We start from the raw sequence: 17,463 nt of genomic DNA on the forward strand, positions 1-17,463 counted from the left end.
ACTTCATCCATAATTAGCTCAAAATTAGGTTTTAAAAAAAAACAGTATTGATTTCATGCCAAAAAAGAACCAATCCATTAATGAAAAAGAAACCAAAAAAAAAAAAAAAAAAAAAAAAAAAAAAAGCCATTATTCCCCCTAAACAAACGAAAAACCTCCTAAGTGAGAAGTCCCTTTAGTGCCCATTAATGTTAACACACAGACTATTATAAATGTACTTCCTTAGATCAATAACAAGAAGAAAGAGGGTCCAGGAAGGTATATGTAATCATACTGCAGTAAACCTATGAGATAACACTAAACCATTGACTGTGTTTCATAGATGATGTCTCTGTACATACATCTCTGATAGAAGTGGATCATGGGGTTTTCCATCATCCTAAAAAAGAAACTCCCTTTCCATCTTTGTCTTGAGCTCCCGCCCTCTCTTTTCCTTCTTCTTCACATCAAACCTCGGAATTACGTACAGTTTTGCTCTTCTTTCTGTATTCTGCCTTGTTCTAGAACCCTCTGTCATCTGTGCAGTATCCTCTCTAGTCAAATGAAACTAATTTCATCAAGATTACCAGATGGGCTTTTCCCATTCCTTATCTTCCTGACATTCATGCAGAAAAAAAAGTCATCTACACGCAGTTGCACTCCTCCAAATAGAGTCCCTGTGCCTGTCTCCTCTGTTCCCTACCTTTGTGTGCCACTGCCTAGTCAGTCTGTCCCCCTCCCCCAGTCACCTCAGCATGCACAGACCCCTACCGGGTCTGTAGCTGCCCACATCCATCCCACATGTCCCTTACTAGCACTTTCCATATACCTCCTCACAATCCTAAATCTAGGGGGCTACTCTTGATTCCTCCCTCTCCTGACATGACTTTTTAAAAAAGATTTTATTTGTTTGTTTGTTTATTTGAGAGAGAACGCACCCAAGTGAGGGAGGGACACAGGGAGAGAATCTCAAGCTGACTCCCTGTGGAGTGCAGAGCCTTCCACAGGACTCTATCTCAAGACCCTGAGATCATGACCTGAGCTGAAACCAAGAGTCAGCCACTTAACTGTCTGAGCCACCCAGGTGCCGCCCCTGACACAACTGTTTTACCACCAAGACATTTAGATGGATTGTGCTTCCTAAATATATTTTGAATTTATCTGCTCTCCTGTGCCTTCATTCCCATCGTCTCTTTTATGATGGGGGACGATGAGAGATGATTACTGAGCATTCTTTGGGATCTCCCTGCCTCTTAATTGTTCCACTACGGTCCTTTCTTCGTGTTGTGGGCACAGTGATCTTTCCAGAACATGTTTGGCCATGTCACTCCTCTGTTTGAATCCTCTGATTTCTTGATAAAGTTCCTGCATGACCGTCCTCTCCTTACCCCTCCAGCTTCAGTTCTTTCTACACACTCTGTGATTCAAACTCATTAACATTCACTTAGCTCCTCAGCTCATGTTCCTTCTTGCCTCATCTTTGTGTGTGCTCTCCCCTCTGCCCAGGAAACAGTATTATTCTATGTTCATCTTCATAGCCTGGTGTGGGCCTTTTTATCTGACATGTTTTAGTGTGACCATGAATGTCTGGTGAAAGTCTTTCCTGACCCATTTCTCTTCTCTGTGTCCCTGTCACCCTGCACTGCTCATGCTTTAGTGTTTACCACACCACACTGTCATGGAGTATCATTCTGATCTCTTGGACACCACCACCAGCTGAGGAAGGAGTCCAGCAAACTCCTCGCTTCAGCTCTACTTACTGCTTTGCAATTCTATTTGTGGTCCAAGGAAACAATTATCTTGTGTTTTGGAACCAACTGGGTCTTCTGTTTCCTCTTTTCGTATGTCATCTGTCATGGTTATGTGTTTGTAGTAAAAGGGGAATACCACAGTCTTTTTTTTTTTTAAAGATTTTATTCATTTATTTTATAGAGAACACAAGCAGGGGGTGTGGCAGAGGGAGCGGGAGAAGCAGGCTCTCCACTGAGTGAGAGCCGGACATGTGGCTAGATCCCAGGACCCTGGGATCATGACCAGAGCTGAAGGCAGATGCCTAACTGACTGAGCCACCCAGGCACCCCACAGAACATCTTGACTAGAAGTCACAATCTGCATGTTTAGTAAGCTGTCCGGGTGATTTTTCTGTGTGTGCACGTTAGAGTTTTGTAACATCTGTACTCTATTTTACCTAGAGAATTGAAGCTATTTGATGTGAACTTATTCAGCCTCATTTCTCTTACTACATCCTCATTTTCCATTTTCCCTGCCTTTGATGAAATGTCTTCATATCTTTCCAGAGCAAAATGTTCCAGCTCTGTACCTTATTCTGTCACCTTTCTAGACTCCTAACTCTTGTCATTAATTAGCTCAGTTTCTAGCTTGTATCTCTTTTTCCTGATTCTCTCTTACCTACAATCAAGGTCATCCTAAACCGCATTACACAAAACCTCTTCCTCTCTTTAGTCTCCTGTCAGTATTGTTCCTTTCTGACTTTGTTCACTGTAAAGTTTCCTAAAATCTCAGTCTATACCAGTGATCTCAACTTCTATTCCACCAATTATTTCTTATCCTTTTGTAAAATTGCCTTTGTTTTCATGAATCCCTCATAGCATTTACTATTATTGGTTACCCTATTTCTTCTTAAATAACATTCCTTGAGGTCTTAGTTTCCTACCACTGCTGTAACATACTATCAAAAGCTTAGTGACTTAAACCACATATTTATTATTTTATATTTTTGGAACTCAGAAGTCCAAAATGAAGGTGTGGGCAGGACTGAAATGAAGGTATGGACAGGACTGCATATTCTTTCTAGAGTGTCTGGGGGAGAATTCATTTTCTTTACATTTCCAGCTTCTAGAAACTCCCTTCATTCCTGGCTTGTAGCCCCCTCCCATCTTCAGCTAACAATGCAGCATCTTCGCATCTCTCTTTGAACTGGCACTTTTGCCTTATCTTCCACTTGCAAGGACTCTATTACATTGGACTAGATAATTCAGGATTATCTCCCCATTTCAATTTGAGGGATTAGCAGTCCCAAATCCTTTTGTCATATGAACTCAAATAGTCACAAGTTCCTAGGATAGGACTTGGACATCATTGGTGAGCCATTATTTTGTCTGTCACATTTACTTTTCTAAAATTTAAATCAGGAGTGCCTGGGTCACTGCAGTCATTTGAGAGTCTGACTATTGGTTTCGGCTCAGGTCATGATCTCAGGGTCCTGAGATCAAGCCCCGAATTGGGCAGTGCACTCAGCATGGAGTCTGTTTGATGATTCTCTCCTTCTACCCCTGCCCCCATGCTCGACAAATGTTCCCTTCTCTCTCTCCAATTAAATACATACATACATATATACATCTTTTAAAAAATTAAATTGCTTTTCAAAATAAAATAAAATTTAAATCCCTTTTCAGTAATCCTGGTGACCTCTCTTTTCTTTATCTTTACTTGCTTCTCTTCTTTCAAATGACTATATCCCCTTAGAAACTATCATTAGCATCTTCTCTTATGTTCTCTTCTCTTTGTAGTCTCAGTTTTACTGATTTTATTCACATTGATGGTTTCAAATGTCTTTATCCATAGCTGCCAGTCCCTTTATAAAGATCTTCCCTGGATTTTCAGCTATTTTCTAGGTACTGTTAGCTCAAAATGTTAATGATGAAACCATCTATATTCTCAAAAATGTCTTTCCTTTATTTTACTAATTTTGCTAATATTAGTTCAGTAATGAAATCCACCATCCCTTTCTCTTATTCTTGCTTTTACTCGCAGGATGTTTCTTCCATTTATTGTTTCCTTTCCTAACCCCCCCTCATTAACTGGAGCTTGGACTATGTTATTACCTCTACTCTTCCTGCCCTATTCTTACCTTAGCCTTGTTCTTCTTCATCAACATTGTCAGATAAATTTACCAAAGATAAAATTACTTTTTATTAAGTTTTTAATTTTAATTCCAATATTGTTAGCATACAGTATTATATTACCTTCAGGCATACAGTATATTATTCAGCAATTCTATACATTATTCAGTGCTCATGATAAGTGTACTCTTTAATTCCCATCAAAAGTAAAATTCTTACTCTTTCCCTGCTTTGTGATTTAGGTGCTCCTCATTGCCACAAAATAAGGATAGATTCCTGAGAACGGCATTCTGATTTTCCAGCTGTATCTTCTTCTACTCCCTTATAAATATTCTCAGCTCACGGGAAACTGTTCATTCCTCATCCATACCTTTTAATTGGTCACCTCTGTACTTTGGCTCATAGTGTTTCCTCTGTCTGAAAGAACTTCTGCCATCTTCTCTCCGTACTGAAGTTTTGCCCCATGTTTTAGCATTCTTTATTAATGCTGTGTCCTCCTGGAGCTTTTCCTTGTTCTCATAATTGAATTGAGATAGTACATTGTTAGTCTCCTCTGGTGGGACCCATCATATTGTGCCTTGTTTTACATTTATTTAATAGATTATACTACTGTCCTAGATTATACTCTTTACTACTTTAATAGATAATAAATTCATAGAGGGCCAGGCTCCTGGTATTTCTTATCCCCTTTCCCTACCCCTATTCCATTTTCAAAAGCTCTAATCCAGGTGGGAACAACAGAGAGGACTGCTTTTTCTTCTACACTCAGCTTCCACCGGTAGGTGGGAGGTATATTTCAGGTTGTACCACTAGTGGTTGTCTAAGGGCACTGACTCTAGTTTGCTCAAAGAGCAGAGGTTCCATTCATGGAAGGGTGTACTGAGGATACAGGAACTGCCCTCTCCTTCCCCTTGTACCTGCTGGTAGAGCAGAGGCATCACTCCAGGTATAGTGAGTCCTTGCCTGAGTATCCCTGTAGTGCCCAGGGAAAAGGCAGATCATGAGGACAAAGAGAACCTTAGCTCTGCCTGAAGGGACAGCTTTATTTGGAACAGAGAATGGAGACCTCCATACCTAAGGGCACTATCATACACGGTAGAAGTTTTGGTCGGAGACAATTAAGAGGAGGCTAGTAACCCAATGATTCAAGCAGAACAGTAGCATAGCCAGAAATTTAATGGAGCGAATCAGGGAAAGAGTCCAGAAGAGCCCTCAGAGGATCCCAGTCAGCTCTGAGGTTTGAGAAAGCTATGGTATGTACTAGGCTGCACCCACTCATGAGCAGAGGGGCAGACTTGAAAGCATTCCTTAATCACCACACAGACCCATCAATGCAGGGCAGAGGCCTCACTGACACAAAACACTTGAACATAACCTCTGACTAAATGCTGAATAATTTAAGCTACCCTGACCAAGGAGGGACTCCTAGACAGCCAGGCTTAAAAACCATAGCACAGATGTCCCTGCCCCTGTGAAATTCCAGGCATGCCCAAAGCTCTACCTGCTCGAGTGAGATCAGAGAGGAGACTTCCAGATTACTGTTCCTTGACAGTACGTGGGGCAAAAAAACCCCATACTCTGAACTGTGATAGCATCCTCTATGCCACATGTACATCGAGCAGTAAAGGGTCAACTGCTAACTGGCTAAGAGGCCCTAAGTACAACATTTGACCAATCAGTACCTTGCACCTTCTACAGAAGACATACTTTGTGGGTTTTTTTTTTATTATTATTATATTCAGTTAGCCACTGTATAGTGCATCGTTAATTTTTGGTAGACTGTTCAGTGATTCAGTAGTTAAGTATAACCCCTAGTGCTCATCACAGCGCGTGCCCTCAATGTCCATCACCCTGTTACCCCATCCCCCATTCCCTTCCTCTCTGAAACCCTCAGTTTGTTTCCTGGAGTCCATAGTTCTCTCATGGTTTATCTCCCTGTCTGATTTCTCCCCCTTTGGATTTCCCTTCCTTCCCCTATGGTCCTCCGAGCTATTGCTTAAGTTCCACATATGAATGAAACCGTATGATAATTGTCTTTCTCTGCTTAACTTACTTCACTTAGCATAATCCCTTCCAGTTCCATCCATGTTGATGTAAATAGTGGGTATTTATCCTTTCTGATGGCTAAATAATATTCCGTTATATATATGGACAACTTCTTTATCCATTCATCTGTTGAAGGGCATCTCGGCTCCTTCCACACTTTGACTGTTGTGGACATTGCTGCTGTGAACATTGAAGGTGTATGTTACCCTTCTTTTCACTAACTCTATCTTTGGGGTAGATACCTAGTAGTGCATTTTCTGGCTCATAAGGTAGCTCTGTTCTTAACACCTTAAGGAACCTCCATATTGTTTTCCAGAGTGGCTGTACCAGCTTGCATTCCCACCAGCAGGGTAAGAGGGTTCCTTTTTCTCCACATCCTCACCAACATTTGGTGTTTCCTGTTTTGTTAATTTTTGCCATTCTATTTCCTGTTTTGTTAATTTTTGCCATTCTAATTGGTGTAAGGTGGTATCTCATTGTGGTTTTGATTTGTATTTCTCTGATGGCTAGTGATGTTGAGCATTTTTTCATATGTCTGTTAGCCATTTGTATGTCTTCTTTGGAGAAGTGTCCATTCATGTCTGCAACCTGTTTTTTGACTGAGTTATTTGTTGTTTGAGTGTTGAGAAGTTCTTTATAGATCTTGAATATCAGCCCTTTATCTGTAATGTCATTTGCAAATATCTTCTCCCATTCCATGGACTGCCTCTAGAAGACATACTTTAAAATAAAAAAAATATAGATAGGTTGAAGATTAAAAGATGAGAACAAGATACATTATGCAAAGCACAGATGGAATGTTTAGAATAGTTTAGAATGGCTAAACTATTATCAGACAAAATAGATTGTAAATAAAAAATGTTACTGGTGGTAAAGAGGAACATTTCCTAATGATAAAAAAATTACGCCATCAGAGTTATAATGGTTATAAAAATACATATTCTCTGAGGACAGTATCATTCTGATACTGGGAATGCAAGGTGGTGGTTCAGCCTCTGAAAAATCAAATAATATAATACACCATCCAAATAACTGAGTTAAAGATAAAAACCATACAGTCATTTCAGTAGATGCAAAAAGTGCATTAGAAAAATCTGACACCCTTTCATGATAAAAATGATCAACAAATTAGGAATAGAAAGAAACATCCTTAACCTGATAATAGCTAACATCATACTTCATAATAAAAACTATAGTTAACATCATACTTCCTGACAAAAGAATGAATACTTCTTGCTAACAGAGCAGTTAGGTAGGAAAAGAAATTAGGGAGTATCCAGATTGGAAAAGAGGAAGTAAAATTATCTATGTGCAGATGGCATGCCTTTGGTGGAGAAGATGTCAACTGAAGTGCATAAGGTATCCACTGAAGTGGAGAAGGTATCCTCCAAAAAATTATTAGGTCCAACAAAGGAGTTCAGCCACGTTGATGTTATGCAATATCAATATATAAAAATCAACTGCATTTCAAAAAGAACAAAGTCGTAGGAATACATTTAACAAACGAAACAGAAGACGTTTACATTTAAAACTGCAAAACCTTTTTGAAAGAAATTAAAGAAGTTCTAAATAAAAGGGAAAACATCCCATGTTTATAGATGGGAATACTTAATATTGTTAAGATGATAGTATTTCCTAAATTGATCTGTAGGTGCAGCACAATCCCTGTTGCAATTCTGATTTGTTTTTTGTTTGTTTTGCAGAAATTGGCAGTCTAAAGTTCATATTAGAAATTCATATGCAAATTATATATATAGGACATATATAAAGGACGTATATAAGGGATGTAGGACATGTATAAAGAACTCCTTAAACTCAATTACTAATGGGCAAATAACTCAATTAAAAGCTGGACAAAGCAATTAAATAGATATTTCTCCAAAGAAGAAATGTAAAAAAACCAGTAAGTACGTGAAAATGTGCTAAACATCTTTAGTCATTAGAGAAATGCAAACCAGAACTACAGTGTGATACCAATTCACATTATTACAAAATAAAAGATAATAATGGATCTTGGCAAGGATATGGAGAAACTGGAATCTTCATACATTGCTAGTGGGAATTTAAAATTCTACAGGTACTTTGGAAGACAATTTGGCAGTTCCTCAATAAATTAAACATAGAGTTACCTTATGACTGAGCAATTTCCCTTCTAGGTTTATCCACAAGTGAGATGTAAATATATGTCCACATAAAACTAGTACCCAAATGTTCATAGCAGCTTTATCCATAATAGCCAAAAAAAAAAAAAAAAAAAAAAAAAAAAAGGAAACAACTTGAATATCCATTAACTGATGAATGAGTAGATAAAATGTGATATATCCATACACTGGAATATTATTCAGCAATTAAAAGGAATGAACTACTGGTATATGCCACAACATTGATAAACCTTGAAAACATTATAGTAAGTGAAAGAAGCCAGTCCTGAAACAGCATATATTTTATGATTCCATTTATATGAGAGATCCAGAACAGGCAAACCTATAAAGACAGATTAGTTGGTATTAGTTGTAGATCTTTTAGTTATATGTAAGTTAGTTACTCCCTAGAACTTAAAGGGAGGTAGGAAGGGTGACTACTGACAGGATGGAATACTTTTGAGGGGATGAAATATTCTAAAATTAAGTTGTAGCAATGGTTGCACAACTCTGTGAATGTACTAAAAACCATTGAATTTTGCACTGTAAGTGGATGAATGTACTACCACATAATATTTCAGTAAAACTGCTTTTGAATATACAATGGAATTCTGAGTACAGTTGATACACACCATTCAAAATCTGAAAGTAGGAAAGCAAATGTTACTTTTTCATTATAGCTTATTTTACCATTTCTGTAATGCCTGTTGTCCTTATAAAAGCTTGAAATAGATAGCAGTTTATTCTGTTTAAAATTTAGTCATAAATTTAAATAGCATATTAATTAATAGAAGTCCAGGGTAAAATGGAAATATATATTTTCCTATACCGAAAAAGTTATACAGAATAGACCACATACATACAGTTCCTTGACACTGAGGGGAAGAAAATATGAAGACTTTTTTAAAAGCAGACTTTCTTGTTTAATTTGTTCTAAGTTCTCTGTAACATAATTGTTACATGGACTGCTTTATACTATACATCCATATTGGAATTGACAGAATCTCTAGGGCCATGTTCTTAGAATTCGGTGATATCTGAGATCACACTTAGCACTACTTACCAAATTATTCATTATATTCTGCTTAGAGTAAGATTTACAGTAAATGTTGTAAATGTTGGTTGACAAATATGAGGTTCTGTGGTTTGGCAGTCAAATCTGTCAGATGGTTTCGCTTAGATCTAATTTTCCTAAAAAAAAAAAAAAAAAAAAAAAAAACCTGTGCTCAACTTCTTCAAATTACCAACCACTTTCCAGCCCTTCTCTTTCTTTACTCTTCCGTGGCACACTCAATAGCCCCCTTTTTGACAGTGTGCATGCTGGCCTTCGTTCATCATGTTCTTCCTCATCTCTCCCTAATTTTTCCTCCCCAGTCTGCTCTAATGGCTTTTCTTCCCTTGACTTTCTCTTAGAATGTGGAGGTTCTCAGAATTTCCCACCTTAAATTCAGCTCTCTTCATTACATACCTCCTTTGCACATCTTATTTATTGCTACAACTTCAAACACAACCCACTGAGTTGGTGATAAATCACAAGTGTACATTTTTACCCCTTACGTCTTTATTGAGTTTCAAATTTGTAGCTACGCAGTTGGAATTGCTGCCCATTTCTCTCAAAAATCTGAAGTTCAGAAAGTCCAAAACCCAGCTTGACCTTAAAATGTCTTCTTTCCCTGTCCTGTTCTCTGTTAATAGAACTACCATTAATCTCCCTTGTTAATCAAGCTAGAAGTCTGATTTAATCCTGTAGCAAAGTCCTGTTGATTTCTCCTTCCTCAAATCTCACGAAAATATGTTCTCTTTCTCATCATAAAGCTTGTTCCATACTCTCATCATTAATCTCTAGTTAATCATTAATCATTAGCTGTCCACATTACACACAAGAATTGTCTTTCTAAAATACTGATTTTCTAATGAATGCTCTTGTTTAACCTCCTTCATAGACACTATAAATCACCTCAGAATAAAAGCCAAAGTCCTTGGGAGGACTCTCCAGGATTCAGCCTATGGCTAACTAACTAAGCTCATTTTCCATCAGCTTCCTATCCATTCTGGTACACGTTCCATGCTTCAGCTGTGCTCTCTATTCAGATGTACTTATCCATGCTGGTTTTTGCTTTAGTTTTTGTTGTTCTTTATTAGTCTAAGTGCATTCCACTGGCTACAGTAATTGGTTCAGGATTCCAGGCCTTTGCCAACCAGCATATTCTCCTGGCTAGAGGAATATAGCTCAGAACATTAGGACAACAGGGAAGGTTTGCTGGGTGCCCTTGGGGAAAAGTTTCCTCCCTCCTAAAAGAGAGCCCCAGGAAGAGACACCCTCTCTTCTACTAGGTGTCCTGGGGTCAAAGGTCAAGCCTAGAAAACTGCTACAGTTGTTTTGCTCCCATCAGGGAAGATAGCCTAAGGATGAAATCAAAGCACAGAGTGCATAGTTGAGCAAATCTCAGAGAAAATGACCAAAAGACATTGACTTAAACCAACCCTGATGTCCATGCCATATGGACTTGAGATATGCAAGCTATTAATTTTTTGGTTTATAACCCTTTAGACCAACTTTTCTGGTATTTGCTGACCAAAGCCACCAAACTGATAAAGTTTTAAAGATTTTAATTTTTATTTTAGAGAGAGAGAAAGAGCATACAACTTCAGGTGGGGGAAGCGATGGGGCGGGGAAGAGAACCTCAAGCAGACTCTGTGCTGAGCATGGAACACAATGCTGGGCTCAATTTCATGACCCTGAGGTCATGACCTGAGACAAAACTAAGAGTCCAGTGCTTAAGAACTGAGCCACATGGGAGCTCTCCCTCTCCCCCAACCCCATAAATAAACTTTTAAAAAAATTTACATACAATGTATTATTTGCTTCAGGGGCACATGTCTCTGAATCATTAGACTTACACAATTCACAGCACATACCCTCCCCAATGTCCATAACCCAGCCACCCTATTCCTATTCCCCCAAATCCCCAGCAACCCTCAGTTTGTTTCCTGAGATTAAGAGTCTCTCATGGTTTGTCTCCCTCCCCAGTCCTGTCTTGTTCCATTTTTTCCCTCCCTACCCCCACAACCCCCCACTCTGCCTCTCAAATTCTTCATATCAGAGAGATCATCATATGATAATTGTCTTTTTCTGATCCGATAAATAAACTTTTTTTAAAAAAGCTCAAGAGAAGGTTGTTGGAGGCACATCAGATATGCTGAGGATGAATGAAACCAACTCCTTGTATTAAGACTTTGCCTTTTTCAGTGAATAGGCTTATCTTTAGACACACTCCCTGTGTATCTTACCAAGCAAGTGTACTCTTTACATTTGTAAAGATACTGCTTTCAAATCTGATTGTGACATATGATCTTGAAGAACTAATATTATAAAAGAGCTGAAGGCACACATCCTTCTTACCATAAGTATTAATGCTAGATTTAAATTGGTAAACATTGGGCATGACTGCATTGACATGCAGGGTGTTTTGGTCAGTTTAAAGAGAAAAGCAATGAATTTTTAAAATTTAGGTGGGTGGCTACTGAAAAATGAAATACATTCCTAGTGTCCATATAGGATTTCTTAATTCTTTAGAAGGAGCCTTTTTCATACAATTATTTGGACGCTAACCTTCTAAGGTTCCTAGTTAATTCTAAGAATTGTGAAACATGGAGTTTTTGTGCACGAAAATATTTAACGCAAAAACCACAAGTTTAATATCATTCCATGTGTTCTTCTCTGTTCCAGGTTTTTCTTTTCCTTGAAAAAGAAAAATGTCAAACCTCTTTCAGTTTTCTACTCTTCATTGTCAGGGATAGTATTTGGAAGTAGAGCATGAAGTTCTTTATTATAAAAAGAAATGCTTGGAAATAAGAGTTAATGCTTAAATGAAGGATGTAAGGGTTCTAATTTTTAAGAATTTAGATCAGCCCTGGGCTCCTTAAGTGCCTGGACTGTTACTATGACCGTAGAGGATCAGAAGGGCTGTCTTACCTCTGCAATGCTTGCTGCACTGTGTGCTCGTCTCTTGTATAGTCTTCCTTATCCTCAAGTGACTGATCAGTGTGTTCGGTGATTAAAGCATAGCCTTCTAGTTTCCTTTCTATTCTGAATTCACATTCCATTTCATTAAGATGCACGGCCCTAAGATAGCAGCACAAGATGCAGTAGGTCCTAATTTTGCACACATGGTTTTGTTTTGTTGAATTAAATCTGATCGTAACTGCACCACATTATGTACTTGCTTCTCATGTAGTCAATTCATGTTAGAATTCTGATCTCTCTTAGGGAATTGGTCAATTTTGATTTATACCCGTGTGCCTTCAGTGGCTAACTGCTATGCCTCAAATGAAGATATTATTTCAGGGAATGTCTGAGTCTGGTAACTTTTTTATATGAGAACGTTCCAAGAAGACACACAGGCTTATAGTTACTTCATGACACAGCTTGTAGGCAAGAGTAACTTGTCAGAATAAATGGGAAAAAAAGAATGATTAGATCAATGGAGGAATTCAAGAAAGGCGTTGCTAACTATTTTTTAAATTGTGGGGTTTAAAATTTCTTTCCTTATATTTACAAGAATATGATTTTTTCCCTGTCTTTTTGGATACATTAAAAAATAAATATGCAACTAAAAACTCAAAAGAAACTAAAAGCTAAGGTTGCTTTTCTGTAATCATTATGTTTATGACTTTTAAATCCTTCTCTGTATTCAGTGGTCTTTACTAGCTCTGTGCCTTAGACGGCCAACTCCTAGGCATCTGTGGCTGGATTTCCCTCACAATTGCTCATTTCCTCTTAAATGTATTAGTATTTAGGTTCCAGTGTACTTAATTGTAGTTTTGTTTGACTTTCCACCTCTCTCTGCTTATTGAACAAGAGGAAAAATACACTAATACTTATATAAATGGACCAGTTTTCTGCTTTCACTAAAGTTTAAAAGAAAGCAGACCTTTCATGAACGTGCAAGAGGATAGACTAGTCCAAGCATTGAGTGAGCTGAACGGGTAAGTTCAGGGAGGTACAATGGGAAAACTGGACACCTCCCAAAGCCTCCCAAGTTTGCCCTCTGCCATGTTTCTATATTATTTTAGATTTAAAGTTAATTCTGAGAATGTCAAATACACCCATATTCAAATGTAAGTACAAAAACATGTCCTGAAGCCAAATAGAAAAAGGAAAAAAAAAAAAAAAAACAACTACTTGCTACCACCCCTTGGTTCAGACAATTAGCATGAAAATCAGCTATAAATTTTTAAATGTATTCTGTTATTCCACATTTTAAAATGTAATCCCTATGTGTGTGTGTATGTGTGTGTGTGTGTGTGTGTGTGTGTGTGTGTTTTAAGGCTGTAGTAGGATAATTCCCTAATTGATAGAGAATAGAAACTAAAACATTGGTATCTTACTTATTTTCAATTTAAATTGCAATTGTGGGGTTGGGGGAGAAAAGGATATAGAGTTTTGCTTTAGTTGGCATTGTGTTACTGCCATGGGAGTTTACTTTCATCTCAGTTCCCATAGATATTTGTGAGAAATTCCTCAGGGCCTGAAACAAGAGTATATTCAGGGTTATATGATCTGACCTAATCAACCATGAGTACTCTGATACTCTTTAAAAAAAAATCCCTTGTACAAGCTGTTTAATGGAGGCCTTTCTCAATCATCTTCTCCTCCTTCCCTTGATTAGACATCGATGAGTGCAGCATCATTCCTGGGATATGTGAGACTGGCGAGTGTTCCAACACCGTGGGAAGCTATTTTTGCATTTGTCCACGTGGCTACGTCACCTCAACAGATGGCTCTCGGTGCATCGGTAAGCCTTGGATTTTTGAAGGCACAGTACAGTGCTTCTTTATAATAACAGAATAGCCCAAACGTGTATGAAGATGGCAACGATTATAAAACCATTGGGAAAGTGGCTGAAAAGGTTGTTTAAAATAAATGGCACCCCTATTGAGGGCTTGATAGACCAGGTGCTCTTTGCAAAGACTTCAGTTTCAAAAGCCATCTGGGTTTGTTTTACATTGTCAGTGTCTTTTTGGAAATGAAGGAAGACTTCCTCAAGACATTGCTCTTGCCCAGTGCTAGAGACACAAAGGCAAGAGAAAGATACTTTTTTTTAAATCTGCCTCGGGAGACAGAATATAGTAATTAAAGCTTCTTCTGTTGCTATGAATCATGAATGTAGTCAGGGTCTTATTTACTTACAGCTTGTTTATTCTAGTGAAAAGAGTGATTACAAAAAAGAAACTGACACCTTTAATTTGTGTTTTAAATATATTCAAAGTAAAGCCAAATATATTTGTATGTTTTCCCTTGTTAGGAAAGATGAAACAGTATTTCTCAGTCATGGTCTTGGTCATCCATTATTGAGCAAAACTTAAACTTAGGGCCACCATGCGATGTGAATGTGAGAGGTGTAGATTCTGCCTTGAGAATACTATATTGTCATCATAAATACTAGTAGAAGAATAAGAGTGACTGTAATAGAAAAAAACAGAGGGAGTAGTAGTAAAAATAAGCATTACCATTTCTGAAACCAATGCCATGTGTAAGGCACTGCACATTTGTATTACCTCAATATCTCAGAACTGTGGGGCCTTGGGCAAGTTCTGACTTGCCCACTGACCCCTCTGTTCCTCAGTTTCTTCTAGTAAGTGTGTAGCAAAACATTCTTGATTATGGTTAAGAGGAGAAGAAAGAGGATGTGCCTGCCGCGGACCCATATGTTATGTAATCCTCGTGATAGCTCTGTGTGATAGGTATAATTATTCAGATTTGCAGACAAAGAAATCTGAGGTTCAGAAAGGTTAGCTAAGTGACTTACCTCCAGCAGATGGAGCCGGTGTTCTAATGCAGATCTCTGGGACTCCTGCCCCTGTGTTACTCGGACACTACACTTCCTCCTTATCTATTTCAAGCAGGTGGAGACCCTGTATCTAGGTATCAAGGTCTCTAGTGTGAGTGGTTTCTCCAGTACTGTGCTGACAGTCTGCTTGGAGAGGTAGGATATCTATGTCTGGCCTCCCTCTCCCATCTTAGAGTAATGAGATTTGAATGATAGTTGTTTGTTCTTTATGAATGCATCAAGTTTGTATCTTACATTAGGTCAAAAATTTTATGTGGACTATTAAGTGTAGAAATTGGAGAAAATTAACTGGTTTTAGGGTCAGTGTGCCTGTTGACTCACCACATGTAAGTCTAATTCATTTAATTTAATTTAATTTTCAAGTGACAGGTCTGTGAGGGTTGAAAACTAGTCGAACCTCCACTTGGTTTGATTTTCTAAAACTATGTAGGAGGATAATCTGTGTACATACACATATTCATCAGCTTGAAACAGGCATGGATTCAACTCTGTGGGAGGAATACCAATTTGGGAGTCACCATTGAACATCATTGGTTCATGCCATAGACCCTAGTTTCAGGAAACTTACGTTCTAGAATATGGCTACAATAAAAAGGGAGGCTGGAGATGTAAGTGAGGTCATTCTTGTGAAGTTCTAGACATCCACATCAGGTGTATATATTTTATTTGGCAGGTGGAGTAATCAGAGGCCTTTGAGCATGGATTAGAATGGAGGTGGTAAGGGCTGAGAAGAGAAGCAAACTAGTTAGAAGAGTTTGACACAAATGTTAATCTTTTATATCATATTTCCAAATTAATTTTTTGTATTTGATTTTTTACATTTCTAAATATTTGTCAAACAAAATTTGTGTTCACTTTTTTTTTTTGCATTGGAAAGGAGACATATTCTTCATTATATTCAGATAATCAAGATCAAGATTCGCAGTGATTTATGGAGGTTGTTTTTCTGCACTGTCAGATATTTGGTTTACCATGAAATTATGATAAATTCTCTTTATCTCTTGCCTGCCTCTATAAAGTTCTGATTCTTTACCTGGACATTCAAAGCCCTTTAGAACCTGGTACCAATCTGTAGTCAAGACTCATTGCTGGGGCGCCTGGGTGGCTCAGTCAGTTAAACATCTTACTCATGATTTCAGCTCAGGTCATTATCTCAGGGTTCTGGGATGGAGCCTTGCATTAGGCTCTGCGCTCTTCATGGAGTCTGCTTGACATTCTCTTTCTCCCTCTCTTTCTGCATCCCCTCCCCCACTCATGCTCTCTGTCCTTCTGTAAAATGAATGAAATATTAAAAAAAAAAAAAGACTCATTGCTAACGACTTGCTGCCTCACACTCACATTCCTCTCACTGTTCTCTGTAACCACACTACCGTGGCTTGGCCCACGGTATCCGCTCTTCTGAAGCATCTTGATTTCCTCTTTCTGTGATCATTAAAACCTGACTCATCCTCTAAGTCCCCATTTAGATATCACATTTTCTTCTTGGGCAAAATTAATCAGCCTTCCCCATAATATTTTTCATTTCCTTCATTTCTGACTTCAGTACACTGTACAGATACTTGTGCTTTATTTATTGGCTGGACTGTGAGCTCCTTTGGTCCGGCCTTACTGTGCTCCCTTGCAGCCTTACATGGTGCCTTGTATGGAAGTTGGGGCTCAGTAGATCTTTTAGAAATGAATAGACAAACCATCTGAGGGTTGAGGGAGATGATGTCAAATGTGAGACTTTTGTGTTGGTTAATGACTGCTTTGCATCATTTGGCATCCTGCTAGATGTGATACAGTGGACGTGATCTGTCCCCAAGATAAGAGCCTGCTTGCGCTCCAGAGAGCTGAAGCACAGTGAGACCCGTGCTAAGCAAGAGGACCCGTTCATTCCAGGGTCAACATCCTGACCCAGGAACAAAGATCCCTTAAGGAGGGAAGAGTGGCTCTCCAAAATTATAAAACCATTATTAAACTTAAGCAAGCAGCTTAAAACTTTTTTGAATAACTGTTACATTTGGAATAAGTATGTGTTTTCCATAGATGAGAAAAAACAAATCTAATATTTTAATGTGTAAGAGATCTTTGATTTTGATATTTTAAAATCTGAGACTGTCTTTTTCTTGCACTGCATTTGTTTATGATTAAATTAGGTATGTTATGGATATGTCTGTGCCATTTATTTCATAACCACATATATACTAACAATAATGAATTGAATGGACTCAAAAATTTTTCTTGAATATAAAACTGCATGTTATCTGCAGCTCTCTTCTGAGAGTGGCATATGCTAAATGCTGCCTCCATTTCTTTTTTTTTTTTTAAGATTTTTTTATATATTTATTTGACAGACAAAGATCACAAGTTGGCAGAGAGACAGGCAGAGAGAGAGAAAGGTGGAAGCAGGCTCCCCGCCGAGCAGAGATATCTGCCTGATGTGGGGCTCGATCCCAGGACCCTGAGACCATGACCTGAGCCGAAGGCAGAGGCTTTAACCCACTGAGCCACCCAGGCACCCCTGCCACCCCCATTTCTTATTCTAGTTAATAAAAATATCCTGAGTATAAACCACATCATAAAGCACCAGTAAACTGC

At 38.3% G+C, this 17,463-nt stretch overlaps 1 protein-coding gene across 1 annotated transcript in view; it reads left to right on the top strand.

The window, feature by feature from the left end:
* Positions 1-17,463, top strand: part of LOC111140889 (fibrillin 2) — a 247,559-nt gene that overhangs the window by 107,099 nt on the left and 122,997 nt on the right. The window contains exon 8 of the mRNA XM_022493138.1: positions 13,702-13,827. Coding sequence (XP_022348846.1) covers positions 13,702-13,827 — 126 coding nt within the window. The remainder of the gene's footprint in view (positions 1-13,701; positions 13,828-17,463) is intronic.

This window comes from Enhydra lutris, unplaced genomic scaffold (genome assembly GCF_002288905.1).
Source record: "Enhydra lutris kenyoni isolate GAN:26980312 unplaced genomic scaffold, ASM228890v2 scaffoldscaffold5, whole genome shotgun sequence".
NCBI classification, from domain to species: domain Eukaryota; kingdom Metazoa; phylum Chordata; class Mammalia; order Carnivora; family Mustelidae; genus Enhydra; species Enhydra lutris.